Below are 16,489 nucleotides of genomic sequence, written 5' to 3' on the forward strand. Positions count from 1 at the left end.
CTGCCTGCCTGTGATCTCTGTCTGTCAAATAAATAAATAAAATCTTAAAAAAAAAAAAAATTTCAAACAAATATTTGAAAAGAATTACCAGCTAATGTAATCATAAGGTAGTAAAATGAAATAAAGAGGAATTATCTAAAATTCATAATATTTGATATAAATACACATAAACATACATGCCTATAAAACTGTCAAAGACGAAAACAGTAAGTTTCAAAGAGTTAAACTTGGTATCATATCAAAGGAATTGTAAAACTGGCTAAAAATAGAATAGGTGACTGACAAAAGGAAAACAATTTAAGATGTTATGTCACGCCAATCATACTTCACACAGAAACTAGAGCCAAAAAACCTGGATTTTGGTTTTGGTTTCCGGCTTCCTGACTAGCCTGGAGACCTCAGCAAGTCAGGTGAGCTGTCAATTTCAAGTTTCCTCATTGGACCCCCCAATCCAACTCTTACTGCGATTTTAAGATCTAGTGAAATACTTGTGAAATGCTTTTAAAAGTTTTAGAGTGCCACACATATATTAGCAATTTAGTCGATACTAAATTGGAAGCACAAAGTTTTTTTTTTTTTTTTTTTTTAAGATTTTATTTTTTATTTATTTGTCAGAGAGAGTGAGCACAGGCAGACAGAGAGGCAGGCAGAGGCAGAGGGAGAAGCAGGCTCCCTGCTGAGCAAGGAGCCCGATGTGGGACTCGATCCCAGGACCCTGGGATCATGACCTGAGCCGAAGGCAGCTGCTTAACCAACTGAGCCACCCAGGCGTCCCAGAAGCACAAAGTTTTAATGTTGGAAGAAACCTGATAGATCATCTTGTCCAAAAAATCTGAGAGAGGAAATAAAGGGCCAGAAATGGTAAAGAAAATGTGTACTGCAGCTACATTATACCTGTCAAGTTTATAAAAATTCAACACTATGTAATCAGGAGAGAAAGATAGCAGAGGAGGGAAGAGGAGCACGAACCCTGTGAACAATCTAATGGGTGTCACATGTCCCGAGAATGGGCGCAGAGGGGCAGACGCGGAGGTGTTCTCTTCCTGGCTCTCCGTTCCTGGTGCGTCTCACAGTTACAGCAACTCAAGCCTGAATCTTACGGAAAGAACATGACCATGATTTGAAGGGTTTCCTGACAACTGAAAAAGTGAAATGCACTGTTAACTTGGCCAGGCAACTGCAGATGTTAGATGCAATGACCATCTTAAGGAAGAAGCTAAAGAATACACAGACAGCCTCAGAGAAAACTTACCAATGAGAATTCGGGGAAATTGACACAACCATCTATAAAATACACAGATGGCACAATGGAAGAACTAATGAGCTAGAATCTCTGTATTTGTTGGGAAGTCTTCCAGGAATAGAATGTTTAAGTAATTTAACTTCTAAATGTATGTATACCTTCTATGGAATGAAGTTTCAAAATTATATATATTTTAAAGGCATTTAAGGAATTTTCTTTTCTTTTTTTTTTTTTTTTAAGATTTTACTTATTTATCTGACAGAGATCACAAGTAGGCAGAGAGGCAGGCAGAGAGAGAGGAGGAAGCAGGCTCCCCGCTGAGCAGAGAGCCCGACGTGGGGCTTGATCCCAGGATGCTGGGATCATGACCTGAGCCTTAAGGCAGAGACTTCAACCCACTGAGCCACCCAGGCGCCTCAAGGAATTTTCATTTTATAAGCTGACCTGATTCTATAGGATACATGATACTTGAGAAGGAAAACTACCATCAACAAATGGTACTGTATTAGTTCCTGTGCCCTACACAAGTCTAGTAAAATCAGACTCCAGAAAATACACGGCGGGAGAAGTCCTGAGTTAACTGTAGTTAATGTAAACATGACCTAGTCAATTGCAAATTAAATCTAAGTCCACACCATGACGTGGCTGCTAAGACAGATGATACCTTAAGGCTGAGTTAACAACTACGGAAATGCCTAATAAAAAACCAGCTTGATTATACGTATAATTAGATCTTAAATTATACTTAAGAACTTGCTCATTTCTGGCACAAACAGGTCAGGAGGGGCAGAGACCAGTAGAACAGCTTTTTCCAAACTCATTTGGCCATGAAATCTAATCTCCTCATACTCAACTCTCTCTTCTCACTTTTTCCTTTTTGTAAAGAAATAACTATTAATATCTCACCAAGTATTCCAAAGCACAGATTGGGAAGCACTATTTTAGAGTTTCCAGCAACAAGGAGGGTGAAAGATTTGGAAGCAAGTCTCAGGAAGAATGGGCGAGTAACTGAGATAGTCTGAAGAAACGCATTCAAAGAAACAGGACAGAAAGCTGAATTAGAGTGCCACACGTGTAGAAAGGGGAGGACTCTGTGGGTTGCTGCAGAGAGGAGACCTGGCCAGTTTCAATGCAGCATATTTCAGCTCAGTACAAAGAAAGGGAAAATATAGGGATGGGCTCCCTCACAATGTGGGGGGAGGCTAGTCACTCAGTATATTCCAGATGCTGTCTATCTGGTAGAGATGTTGGAGACCACATTCCTTGAGTCTATCACTGGAACAAACTGATGTTCCTAGGTGCTCAGGGAAAAAAATGTCCATGGTTATACTATCATGGGAAACATGTTCCGTCTGTGATATCCATCACAATATACATTAGTATATGAAGGCACAGAGAAGTCCTGCAGCAAAGAAACCTGCAGACCTTGATTTAATTAAATGTCTTCCTAACTGACCTGACATGGGAACACTTTTCCCCTGCAGCATTACCATTTGGAAATGGCAGAAGGTTAAGGGAGAGAAAGGGGCAGAATTAGATTAGATGGCCTTTAAGGTGACTGAGGACCAGTTTGAATCTCAGGAAATTACACTTAATAACTATTAAGTTAATAATCTATTATGAATAGAAAAGTTATTTTTCAGAAGGGCTGATAAGGAAGTTGGCTCTTAATGTTTCTTTTATTGTTAAAAAGGGAGTTGAAGGAAATTGGAGGGGGAGATGAACCATGAGAGACTACTGACTCTGAAAAACAATCTGAGGGTTTTGAAGGGGCGGGGTGGTAGGAAGGTAGGTGAGCCTGGTGGTGGGTATTATGGAGGGTACGTATTGCATGGAGCACTGGGTGTGGTGCATAAACAATGAAATCGGGTACACAGAAAAAAAATTTAAAAAATTAAAAATTAAAAAAAAAAAGAAATCAGATGCATTTAAATGAAGATTTACAAATAGAACCCAAGTTTCCAGTGAAAACCTCGTATCTAGTTTGTTAAACTCACCGACTGCTGGATTTGTCTGATTGCCATGTTTCCACGCCATCTCATAGTTTAAAGCTGCATCTGTATATGCTTGCTCCTTTTCCATAATGTACCCCATATATTCATAAGCTTTGCAGCAAGACTGAAGGAAAATGGAAGATGTATCAATAGATTAAAACTGATTTTACGGGGTGCTTAAGGACTGTAGAGGCCGACCACATTAACTCATTTAATTGGCACATAAAACAATGTTTTTCTTTTTTTTTTAAATTAACATATAATGTATTATTTGTTTCATGGTACAGGTCTGTGATTCATCAGTCTTACACAATTCACAGCACTACCATAGTACATACCCTCCCCAGTGTCCATCACCTTGGTTATGCAATCAAACCATCTATGGGACTTAATACAAGATTCTGATCAAGCCCAACTCCCACTGTCCCCTGAGTCAGGATATTTAAGGGAGAGCAAGGGAATGTATATTTTACACATATATACATACAGTTTTTAATTATAAATAATTTCAAGTTAAAATTAACAGTGTAATGAGCACCAGGAACCTATATCTTCAAAAACTAAATCATGACTAATACTGTTTTAACCTCTACCCCCCATACTTGTCCTTCTGTATTAGCAAATAAAAAATCCTCATATATTGTAGCATCTCATTCATCAATATCTTAGGATCTTCCTTTAAATATAAGGATTTCCTTTAAACAGAACCACAGTTTATCATACCTAAAATGTAACAACTCCATGATATTACTAAATATCCAGTCATTACTCAAATTTCAAATGGTCTCAATATAATTTTGTTTTGTTTTTAGTTTGTTAGGATGATGAGCCCAACAAGGCCCACACGTTGTGACTGGCTAAAATGTCTTTCAACTTAATTTGATTTAGAGGTTTCCCTTCCACCCCTCTCTCTCTGTCTCTTTCTTTGCAGTTAAATGTGGCAAACAAGAATTTTTACCCTCGAGTTTGTCACAGCCCAGGTTCGGTTGCGTACATCGTCGTGGTGCTTATGTGATGTATTCCTATGTCACCGATATCTGGAAGTTGTCATTAGATCTAGAGGTTTAAATTCGATTTCGATCTTTGGGGAGAGAGGTGAAAGGACTGCATAGGTCAGCGCCCTGCCGGGCCACACTGAAGCCTGAGGCAAAAGGAAAAATGCACAACTCTGTATGCATGTTTCTGTGATTTCTTTTAATTGCTAATTTTTTTCCCCAAACATTTTTACAAATCAAATTGAAAAATGGCAATATTGACACTCACATTTTGAGTATTTCTTTATAACCAAACAAAACTTGTTATTTAATTTTTCTGACTTTAATGGGAGTAAATATGTCAATATTTTCATTAAAATCATAACCCGCTGAAAAATACATAAAAACATAGATATGGAGGCATACATTTTCCCTTTTGTTTCAGGCTTCAATACCGCTCAGCACAGCACTGTCAGATGCTATTTAGGTAACGTTTGATATTTTGGTTTAAAAAATATTGCATTATTTATCATATTAATCTTTTGTTGTAATTTATAATAATCTACAATAATCTTGATAAAATGATTATTTATCTATAGTGGACTGGATATTTAAAAAACTCATACACTGAAACCTTCAGCTCCAGTGTGATGGTACTAGGAGACGGGATCTTTGTGAGAAAACTAGGTCACAAGGATGGAGCTCTTATGAGAGGGACCAGTGTCCTTATAATAGAGGCCCCACAAAATTAGCAAGACAGGAAACAACTGTGTTGGAGAGGATGTGGAGAAAGGGGAATCCTCTTACACTGTTGGTGGGAATGCAAGTTGGTGCAGCCACTTTGGAAAACAGTGTGGAGATTCCTCAAGAAATTAAAAATAGAGCTTCCCTATGACCCTGCAAATGCACTACTGGGTATTTACCCCAAAGATACAGATGTAGTGAAAAGAAGGGCCATGTGTACCCCAATGTTTATAGCAGAAATGGCCACGGTCGCCAAACTGTGGAAAGAACCAAGATGCCCTTCAACGGACGAATGGATAAGGAAGATGTGGTCCATATACACTATGGAGTATTATGCCTCCATCAAAAAGGATGAATACCCAACTTTTGTAGCAACATGGACGGGACTGGAAGAGATTATGCTGAGTGAAATAAGTCAAGCAGAGAGAGTCAATTATCACACGGTTTCACTTATTTGTGGAGCATAACAAATAACATGGAGGACATGGGAGATGGAGAGGAGAAGGGAGTTGAGGGAAATTGCAGGGGAGGTGAACCATGAGAGACTATGGACTCTGAAAAACAATCTGAGGGTTTTGAAGGGGTGGGGGGGGTGGGAGGTTGGGGGAGCCAGGTGGTGGGTATTATGGAGGGCACGGATTGCATGGAGCACTGGGTGTGGTGCACAAACAATGAATTCTGTTACACTGAAAAGAAATTAAAAAAAAAAAAAAAACATTCAATGAATGCTAACAGATTAAAAAAAAAAAAGAGGCCCCAGCCAGTTCTCTTGCCCTCTCCTTCCACCATGTGAGGATAGAACAAAAAGCTGGTGGTCTGCAACCCACAAGAGAGCCCTCACCAGAACTGAACCAGGCTGCACCCTGATCTCAGACCTCCAGCCTTAGAAATGGGAGAAATCCATTTCTGCAGTTTATAAGGTACCCAGTTTAGAGGATGTTGTTTTAGTAGCACCAGCTGCCAAAGACCATTCCTGACACTTAAAGTGCCCTTTTAAATTCTGGACCCTAAGTGAGGGTTTGAGTTGCGTTCTTCCCCAAGGAGGCACATAATATTAGGATCTCTTTTTTTGATGTTATATCCATACACTAATTTATCAGGGATGGAAAAAGTGATAGTCTACCACTCTCCATTTATTAGCTGGAAAACATCTATCATGAGAAATGTTTCCTTTTATGCTGTATTGTTACCCAGTAGTATAGTTTACACAGAAAAGGCAGGGTAAGTGCTTAATGCCTTCCCTTTATTTGCTGGCTTTAGAAATAACAGTTCACCAGCACATTTCAGTGGTAAACAATTAGGTTTTTTATTTTTTTTTTCTTTTTTGGACCTTTGTAAACTCGTGGATTTAAACTTATTCTGTGTGTTTCAATCCACCGCGGTTACTATTCTTACTGATAGTTAACATGTTCCAACTTGGGCTAGTGTGAGTGTCTTCAAGTTGGCTCCTGAGTCCTTGACGTGACTCTAATCATCTCCGATAGCTTCCTTGCCATCTGGTATGACAAGATGGTCTGGTATCATCTTGTACATTTCTATCCCAGATCTGGATAATCTCCATCTTTTAATTATACAATTCAAGGTTTCTAAGCTCTAGTTCCTGAATCTCATGCTTCCAATATTGACATGTCTGATCAGCCAAACTGGCGTCTCTCAAGTAGCCATTGTGTTCAACCGTGCAATATACGCTGTCAGTATTCTGGCGAACTGAAATTCTGTCTGCACGGAAACCTTAATTCCCACATAATCTCGCTTAATCCTAGAGTAGGCATGTGAGGGTCAGCCATCTGGCAGCTTACATTTTCCTTTTTCCTTATTTTTATGGAAGTATAGTTGACCCACAATGTTACATTAATTTTAGGTGTACAACAGAGTGATTTAACAAGTCTATACCTTGTGTTATGCTCATCACAAATGTAGCTCCCATCTGTCACCATACAATGCTCTTACAGTATCACATATTTCCAACGCTGTACCTTTCGTCCCCAAGACTTACTCACCCCGTAACTGGAAGTCTGTATCTCCCATTTCTCTTCACCCATTTTGCCCATCCTACTCCTGAGCCCTCTGGCAACCATTAGTTTGTTCTCTGAGTTTATGAGTCTGTTTTTTTTTTTTCATTTGTTTAGATTCCACATATAAGTGGAATCATATGGTGTCTTTCTCTGTCTGACTTATTTCACTTAGCTTAATAGCCTCTAGGTTCATCCATGTTGTCACAAATGGCAAGGACTCATTCTGTTTTATGGCTGAATAATATGCCATTGTATATATATGTGCCATATCTTCTTTACTCATTCATCTACTGATGTACACTTGGGTCACTTCTTTTTTTTTTCCTGAAGATTTATTTATTTGAGAGCACAAGAGAGACGGGGGTGGGGAGAGAACATCAGTAGGGGAGGGACAGAGAGTCTAGAGGGAGGGGGAGGGGGGCAGAGAGAGATAGAGAGAAGCAAACTCCCTGCTAAACATGGAACCTGACATGGGGCTTGATCTCATGACCCTAAGATCATGACCTAGGCAAAATCAAGAGTTGGATGGTTAACTGACTCAGTCACCCAGGTGCCCTTCATTTGGGTTGCTTCTATATCTCAGCTATCGTAAATAATGCTGCAATAAACATGGGAATGCATATGTCTTTTTGAATTAGTACTTTCATTTTCTTTGGGTAAATACCCAGTAGTGGAATTATTGAATCACATGGTATTTCCACTTTTAATTTTGGGGGGAATGTCCATACTGTTTTCCATAGTTACTGCTTCAATACACATTCCCACAAACAGTGCACAAGTTTCCTGATCTCTACATACTTGCCAACACTTGTTATTTTCGATTCTAGCCATTGTGACAAGTATAAAGTAATATTCATTGTGGTTTTGATTTGCATTTCCCTGATGGTTAGTAATGTTGAGCATCATGTCTACTGACCACCTGTAGGTCTTCTTTAGAAAAATGTCTATTGAAGTCCTCTACCCATTTTTGAATTGGATTATTTGTGGGGTTTTTTGGTGTTGAGTTGTACAATTTCTCTATACCTTTGGAGAGTAACCTCTTATCAAATATATCATTGAAAATATCTTCTCCCATGTATAAGTTGCCTTTTTGTTTTGTTGATGGTTTCCTTCTCTGTGCGTGAGCTTTTTATTTTGATGTAATCCCAACAGCTTATTTTTGTTTTGTTTTCCTTGCATGAAGTTTAGATTTTTCAAAACCTATTCATAAGAATCTGTTTTTCAAGGACAATTTTACTTAAAATTAGATGTATCGACTATAAATTGATAAATGGCTTGATATTTTGTGGTTTTTAAAATCCCTAAGAAAGTAACTTAATAGGATTAGGTGATCATAACTCTTTAAAAAACAAAAGATCCGCTTTGTACTTTAATTTGCTGAGAATAAAAGATTTACTATGATTAAAATTTTGAAGTAATTGCTATGAATCTGTAAAGATAAATATCCTCAAGTTTCTAAGTTGAGTACAAGTATTTCTCAACAATACTAACAAATTCCTAACTTAAAAAATGATGCCCTAAGACCTTTTTTTGTGACTAAACACCAAAATGCACTGTTACTAAAAGGATTTCTACAGACTTGAAGACTTTCAATTTCATACCTAAAGATAAGGACTTTTTAATAAACAAATTAAATGCCAAAAAGACTTTTACCCACAAAATATATTATGCATAGTGGATTCTAATAATGTGAAAACAACACGCAGCTGCAGTAAATTCATCTAGAGTATTTCTTAATAGGAGGGACAGACGGCTGCAATTAACGTTCTTCTGCAATTTTCATTAGATCTGGGATGCGCTGGATAATCACAGGCAAATGCTTGACATTCCATAAACACTTTCCGTAAGTGGGGCATACCACAGCTGGAACCTGAAAAGGCATAAATCTCTCTCTCTCTCTATTTTCAAGAGCAAATGGCTTCTTTCTTCTTTTAATGTTTATTTCCCGATTGTGGTAAGAATAAACACTCAATTTTCAAAAAACACACAAGAACTCTTAGAAATGGACCATCATTTGGTCCCCCCTTTAAAGACCTACGACACCAAAGGTCAACAGTTATTTTTCCCTCCGCGGCCACCTACCCTATTATGGCGCAAGCACCGTTTGAGCAGCTCTTCCGCCATGTCGTATTTTGCTGACTGAATATAAATATCAGCAAGCAGCAGCCAACTCTTCTCAAAGTCCTCAGCATCAATAGGATTCCAGTTCATTTTCGCAATCCGCTTCAGCTGGTTTCTGGCTCGTGGAGTCTGTTTCAAGATCATATAAGCTGTTGCCATTCCCAGAAGTGCTGGAATATGATCCTTCTGTAAGAACACAAAACTTCAGACCCATGATCCACAAACAAAGATGTCCTATGTTTAAAAGGAAACACAGCAAGTAGCAAGGGCTCCGCGATATGAACGTTGGCCTGTGGACTCCGTATCAGGCTCCGCATAGATAACTGTGCTATGGTCATACGTTAATACACCAAGTAACCTCAAGCTGACCACGTGGCCAAGATAATCCAATAAATACGTAGATGCCATAACCACACGATTTAGACAATTAGGGCGACTTGATCTTTAATGGGACTGACTAGCTATTTAGTGGTTTTATATAGAAACAAAAAAACCAAAATTCTATTTCAATATAATCCTAACTGAACATTTGCGTTTCAGATTCAGCATTTTGGCTCCTTAGTTCTTTTACTATAAAACAAGAATGACATTGATACACCTGCTAATGACATTCCTGACCTACATGAACTTCTGCTGACTTATCTATACTGACTTCTTATCAATACTGACTTCTACTGCTCCTTTTCCCTTTCTTCTTGTACTATTCAAAAGTCTTTTCACCCAGTAAAGGAATGGAATGTTATAAACAATGTAAACCAATGGAATGTTATAAACAAGGCATACAATTAATTAGTCACTTTGAAATTATATGAAATAAACTCATGCCTTAAAATACTCTTTTAGACCTAGAGTCTGCAGCTTCTTGATAGTGTCTGTAAAACACAATGTTCTTTTAGAGAGAGTTCCATGTCAGAAAATGTCACTCTGTGAAACCAACAAACTAATAAGAATTGGTATAAAGTGGAAGCTACTGGTGATTGATCCAGGAAACCAACTTACCTGAGCAATATGTGTATAACCCTGACAAAGCAAGGGTGGCTTTTTACATTTCAGTAGAGGGATTATGATGTTTTTATAAAGAGAAAGGTTTCAGGTTAAGATACAAATAAAGGATGAGCAACTGTGATATAGAAATTATAATACCGAGACTATAGTAAAGGTGCACTGTAAGATAGCAAGTTTGGGTAACCAGTAAGAAACACTGCAAAAGGAGAACAGAGTGATTTGTTCATTGTCCAACACTGACCGTGGCTGGAAGTGAGAAACAGCCCTGGAATTGAGGAGGACAATTCCTTAGAGCTTGAAGAAAATAATTTTTCAGAGCATAAAACTTCTTTGGTTGTAATTCTATGCCTACCAACAAACTTCCAATACATAATCTGTCCTAATTAAGGAATGGCAAAAAAGTTTGAGTGCCAAATCCAGCCAACTGGTAGTAGGTAGTAGGTTTTGGAGACATGAGGGATAGATCATTATTGGGCATCCCCGACCCTTGCCTCCTCTTGTAGAGAGGAAAGAAAGTAGAGACCTGCTCTGAATTTGTTGGCCAGGTCCTAGGACATTCCAAGCCAAGAGGGGACCTGTAAAAATGTCCAGATCTAGTGACATGCTAAAAATATCCCACACTATACATTTTAAAATAAGCTCTCTGATTTTAAATCACACACATTAAGTTTGATTAGAATTAATTAGTTCCTCACAGCTCGATCACTAGTGAACGAACTCAAGAATAGTTTCAAAAGTATAAACCTGAGTTCCAAGCCCTGCATTAGACCCACTTGTCTTTTTGGTGCAGACATCCTAAGATGTTCAGCTGGCTTTTTTCTGTCTTTCTCAGTCACTCTGAGCTGCAACAAGTTTAGACCACGGAGGACAATACAGCCATGTTATACAACGCACCCTTCTGGTTCAAGGTGACAGGATGAAAGCAGGTGGAAACACTTCGCATGGGTTTAACTAATCTTGTACTGCTTCCTCCCCTGACTTCCTGTCATGTAACTCTTTTCAGTCTGAACACCACATAGTGTTGTGAATATACAGGATGCTTCCCTGCCTCCTTGTCTTTGTTCATATTTCCCCCTGCCTCCAGAATGTATCTTCTCTGCCTCTCCTGTGAAAATGCAATTTATCGTGGTTCTTCTTAAATCAAAACTTCTCCACAAAAAGGCCTTCCCCGCTCTCCTAATATTAGAGCTTGATGAAAATAATTTTCATTATTTTATTTCCTACAGCACTTTTACCTGCAACTCTAGAACAGAATGTAATAGATTTGGGTTTGTACGCAGTCAGTATGCTTTGCTTCATCTTCCCTGGACTGTGATAAACTTGACAGAAGATACTATCTTGGTTTATCTTCGCAATTCCCACTGTCCTTAGCATCCACTGGCTGCTTAATGAATATTCATTATATTTAATACATTCAGCTTATGAGTTAAAAGGGAAAAAATGCAAGATAAAACTCACTGTTTCTGAAACTTCAGTTCATGCATCAGTCTTTGGCTGGTGCGGTCAGTAGACTTGAGGAGAGCGTATTACTAATCACATATGTACGAATGGTAAAAATAATGCAATCTCACCAACACAAAAAAATGGTATTTCTAGGAAACAGCCGCAATGTTACTCAGGGCTTTTGGTATTCTCTCAAACCTCGCACTTTAAACTCTCTCTCCTACTTCAGGTCTCAGTTTGCTAGCCACTGTCATGCCTGTGGCCACCCCCTGAGAGCATTACTTCAGGGCAACAGAAAGCCCTGCTCTAGGATGTCGCTGCTGCAGGAGCTACCCTACTGTTTAGTTCCAACGTGGCTTACAGTGGTCATAAAACGCCATCCAGGATACGTGTTCCCAAACGGCAACAGAAGCTGCAGGTCCCCCAAAGCTCTCCCGGGTCCTAGGAGGCAGCAGGAAGGGGCCCTGCAGGGAGTTTTCAGTAGCTTAATGCTACCGCCGTGACCACTGAACCACAAGGAAACACAGCAAAGTTTTGTAAACCCTCTGAGAGACACACACTCTGAGTTTTCAGGGGCATACAACACTGCTGAGTGGAAGAACACGAAATCCAGAGAGTACGCTTAGAACTAGCTGTCACCCACTGCTCACAGAGTGGGCATCTAGAGTCCTTTCCTTCATACCAAGCAACTGAAGAAATACAGCATCTTGTGAGGGAAGGAAACACTGAGTGCCCAGAGAGTGAGAAGGTGGATCTGAGTGAGCTGGAAAGAGAAGAAAGCCTTTCCTCTAATTGTTATTATTGTTATTACTATTATTACGGCAGGGGTTATTTCAGTGTTGCTAAAAAACATCACCATTATTCCCATGCCTGAATTATAAGCTGTCAGTACTGATCCCATGTAGCCTTAGAGCTGGAAACATTTCAAGTTTGGCTAAGTGAAAAGGTGAGCTATCAAGGCACCCAGGTGTTTATTTTCACTTAGTCACTTAAGTGAAACAACACAGACATTCTCTAGACAATAAGGCCATTCCTTTGAGAATTAATTTATGCCCTTTTGAAGAATTGCCTTTCTCTAGAATTTACCATTCTAATAGAAAAAACATATCAACAACATGTCAAAATAGCAACAACATAGTATCTTCTAGAAATGAAGGTACATTATGTGGAATTATGCCAAGCTATAGAGGCAATTTTTACTTGTAATTCGGTCATTCTTCAGCAAATACATAGCTAACCAAAATACATATTTCTATACTGTCAAGGAAAGAGAATATAAAGCTGAAAAATGAAATCTACTGACCTCAGATGTTGCTATTTCAGTGAAGGTATTCAAGGCTTGCTCAACGTTAGACTTCTGTTTGGTAGCGACCAGGCAATAGTTTTCCATGATGCGAAGCTGGATGTGACCCTGAATGGTCTGAGGTTTTAGTTCTTTTAGGAGTTTTTCTGCTGTTCTCACTGCTAACTGCACAGACTCTTGCTTCTCAGTTGAATTACTGTGTACAATTAAAAATAAATCTCTTATGTCTATTACTCATGAAATAAAATTCCCTGAGATTAGAATGAGCCCTAGGGCACACTGGTTTCTTTTCTGCCGCTAATTTGAAGTAATCCTTTTGCAGAATGTCACCCATTCTCTTCTGATACAAAGTGAACCAAAGTTATAATGCATTACATTTAAACAAAATGAGTATACCTTTAATAAAGCACTATTAAACATTTATCCACTTTAGACTGAAGAAAAAAATTGGACAGTATCTACACGGATAAGTGCGTTTATTTCTGCTAATATGAAATGAGAATTTAGGATAAGTGGAATCATATAATTATCAAGTGGTAGATCTACTCAGAAAATGGAAGGAAAGAAAGGAGGGAGTAAAAAGTGACTGAGCTTGCTGAAGCACCTACTATGCGCCAAGCACTGCAGTATTTTTAGCTCCCTATTCGACTCTCAGAAAAGCAGCTATGTATCTGGGGTGCCTGGGTGGCTCAGGCGGTTAGGTTAGGCATCTGCCTTCAGCTCAGGTCTTGATCCCACTGAGATCCTCCACTCCTCACGTAGCAGGGAGCCCACTTCTCCCTCTGCCTCTCCCCGCACCCTGCTTGTGCTTGTGTTCTCTCAAATAAATAGCATCTTTAAAAAAAAAAAAAAAGAAAGAAAGAAACTACATACCTATGAAAAGGTTGTAAATTTCAAGAATAAAAATTTGAATATGTAATATCAATTATCTTATTTTTTTTAAACCAATTAATAAAAGGAAAGTATATTCTCAAAGCCCAATCACTAAAGCCATTGGTCTTTTCCTCAGGCTTTAGCCTTTAACTTCTCTAGAACATTTCGCATCGTTAGCTACCTACTTCAGAGTTCCCCTCCTTTGCCTTCTATAACATTACACAGTGTTCTATAACATTACACAGTCTCTTCCTACTACAATGATTGCCCGTTTCTGGCCTCCCTTCCCCTTCCAATCCCCTTAAATGTCAGCATGCCCAAACTTCAGTCCCTGCATTCTATTTGCAAAGAGGCCACTCACTGGGTTCCAACTACCTACTCTGAGCATCTGTCTCCCAGACCTGTATCTGCAGCTGTGACCTCCCTCTTGTTTTGTTCTTGTTTTGTATTTTCAATTATTTGCTAGAGACTTCCAGGAAGACAGTCTGTAGTTGCACAACAGTACAATACCTTAACCTTTCTAACACAAACGTAAACATGCCTTTCAATGGTCTCTATAATCCAAGGCTTCAAATCTGTCATTAAAACCTCTCAGCTGTCTGGTTCTAATTTTTTCTCAGTCCCCTGTTCACCATCCCTAGACTGCTTTGCACTGCTAGGATTTCTATGAATTCTTTTAACACTTAATATCCATTTCACCCATTTCTGTTTTGTCAGAGACTGGTTTCAGATACTATCTTGCCTCCCAGGTAAAGTAGATGCACCTGAAGGCAGAAACTTCCTTATATACCTCATACATTTACATCTTTACACACTCCCTAACATGCTTTGCCCAATTCCGGGAACAGCAACAAACACAGGATGACAGCAGTGACAGCAATTACTCACAGTGCACTACAGGGGCTCCAGGAGGGGCTTTGCGGTCACAGAGAACTCAGTCCACATGTTGCCCCTGCCCTGGACTTTATTAAACAGGTTAACTCTGAGCTTAGTTCATAACGTTGTTGCAGGGAGAAAATAAGACAATGCATACCAAGTATGAAGCACAGGGTATGGCACAGAACTACTATTTGCTAAGGGGTTACTATTGTGAGGACAGTTGTGCTAACGTAATCACATTCTACAATTCATCTTGTTCTCAACAGAGTAACTAGGGGAGCATCTTTGTAACATGCTTATTCTGATTTTGGAAACCTCCTCAAAGCGTGTCCTGGTTGTTTCAGAGAACAGCTGTTCTAGTTACAATTTTTTCATCTGACCTTTCATTAGCGCTGTCCTAGAATTGAGCCCTCTTTTACAAGGTATCCTTGCCTATCCCGAATAAATGTTTTCAGAAAAGGTATAATTTGTCAAACGATAACTCACCCCAGGTCTCCATCCAGATTTTCAAATACTTCGCCCCCAATAGTTTCATTATCTGGATTCAGACAGATTTCTATCATGTTATAAAGGGCATTTTGGCCCCAGTCACTGTCTTTCCGAGCTTTATTAAAATGTCGAAGGGCATCATTTGGTTCTCCAGTATACCTTGTTAGGTGTTTTAAAAAAAAAAAAAGAATCACTTATTTCAATTGTTGAGTCATTTATAATCTCTTTGGGAAATAAAATTAATATATTTTAAAATGTAGATCTATCTTAAGACAAAGGAAAGCTTATTCTACTTCATTCACAATGAGAAAAAAAAAACTATTAAGTAGGATTTATTCACCAATAGATTTACCAAAGATAGAGTCCTTTACAGTATTGAAATCCTGGCTCCAATTTTGCTCTGGAGTTGCGTTTTTCAGCCATTAAGAAAAATCTTGGAACATCCTCAAGTTTTCCACATCTTCTCAAGAAATCAATTAAACGAGATAATGTCATATAATTATCTAGAAACAAAGAATATTTCAGATATAGACAGTATTTTATATTTCTTGTTTTGACAGTTATAATCCTACTTCATTAAAGTATAGTTTACTTCAAATGAAGGAGAATTTAAATACAATCAAAAGGAATGCCTTAAAAAAAAAAAAAAGGAATGCCTTAAGGGTTATAAATCCCTAAAGAGACTATGTGAGCAATTAGAAAGGGTTTGGTTGGTTTGGACAATGAGAGAAGCTTATCTATAAAATATAAGCCAATCTATAAACATGTACATTTGTTGTAATTTAATTATCAACTGTTCCTGGGAACAAAACCTAGAAACAGTCTCTGCATTGGTCATCTAAACTCCACCTATAAAATTCAAGAGGGTTGATGAGATTGCACAGGTGAGTCTATCTGTGACTTCCTTATTCACTACAGCTAGGAAGAGGATGAGAACAGTACCTTTTCATTATAATGTTTGGGGTGGGCAATTGGAAATTTTACTTCATACTTTCCCTAATATGCATATGTGACTAATGTACTAGATGCTAGCTTACCATAATATAACTGTAATAAATCAGTCTGAGTACTTTAATCCTATTTTATCTTCTCCTTAAAAAAAATAATTAATTTAGTTCTTTGGTGTATAATTTCCTGGCAGGTTCCTAGAAAGACTTCTCCCAATTCTGTTTAGTTCTTTTGCACAACTGAAATACTAAGTTTTGAGAAAAATGTAATAAATATTTTTAAGATTGTAAAAATAATGCAGACACTTTAGAAAATTTGGGAAAAAGACAGAAAAAGAAAAGTATAAAGAAGGAAAAAAAATCACTCACTCCTATTCCCACCAGCTAAAGATTACCATATTTTGGTACATTTCCTCTCATATATTTATGAGTGAAAACCATCCTATTGATATTTAAAAA

The 16,489-nt window shown here is 38.3% G+C and overlaps 2 protein-coding genes across 3 annotated transcripts in view; both read right to left on the reverse strand.

The window, feature by feature from the left end:
- LOC125095498 (sodium channel protein type 3 subunit alpha) overlaps window positions 1–16,489 on the reverse strand; it is a 1,188,574-nt gene that overhangs the window by 712,415 nt on the left and 459,670 nt on the right. The window lies entirely within an intron of this gene.
- The window catches only part of TTC21B (tetratricopeptide repeat domain 21B), a 78,769-nt gene that overhangs the window by 3,890 nt on the left and 58,390 nt on the right, over window positions 1–16,489 (reverse strand). For both annotated transcript variants that reach the window (XM_047721993.1, XM_047721994.1), the window contains 5 exons: window positions 15,436–15,586; window positions 15,081–15,242; window positions 12,843–13,038; window positions 9,053–9,277; window positions 3,241–3,361 (listed from right to left, as the gene is read on the reverse strand). In XM_047721993.1, the coding sequence (XP_047577949.1) occupies window positions 3,241–3,361; window positions 9,053–9,277; window positions 12,843–13,038; window positions 15,081–15,242; window positions 15,436–15,586 (855 nt within the window). The remainder of the gene's footprint in view (window positions 1–3,240; window positions 3,362–9,052; window positions 9,278–12,842; window positions 13,039–15,080; window positions 15,243–15,435; window positions 15,587–16,489) is intronic.

Source organism: Lutra lutra, chromosome 3 (assembly GCF_902655055.1).
Source record: "Lutra lutra chromosome 3, mLutLut1.2, whole genome shotgun sequence".
Taxonomy (NCBI): Eukaryota; Metazoa; Chordata; class Mammalia; order Carnivora; family Mustelidae; genus Lutra; species Lutra lutra.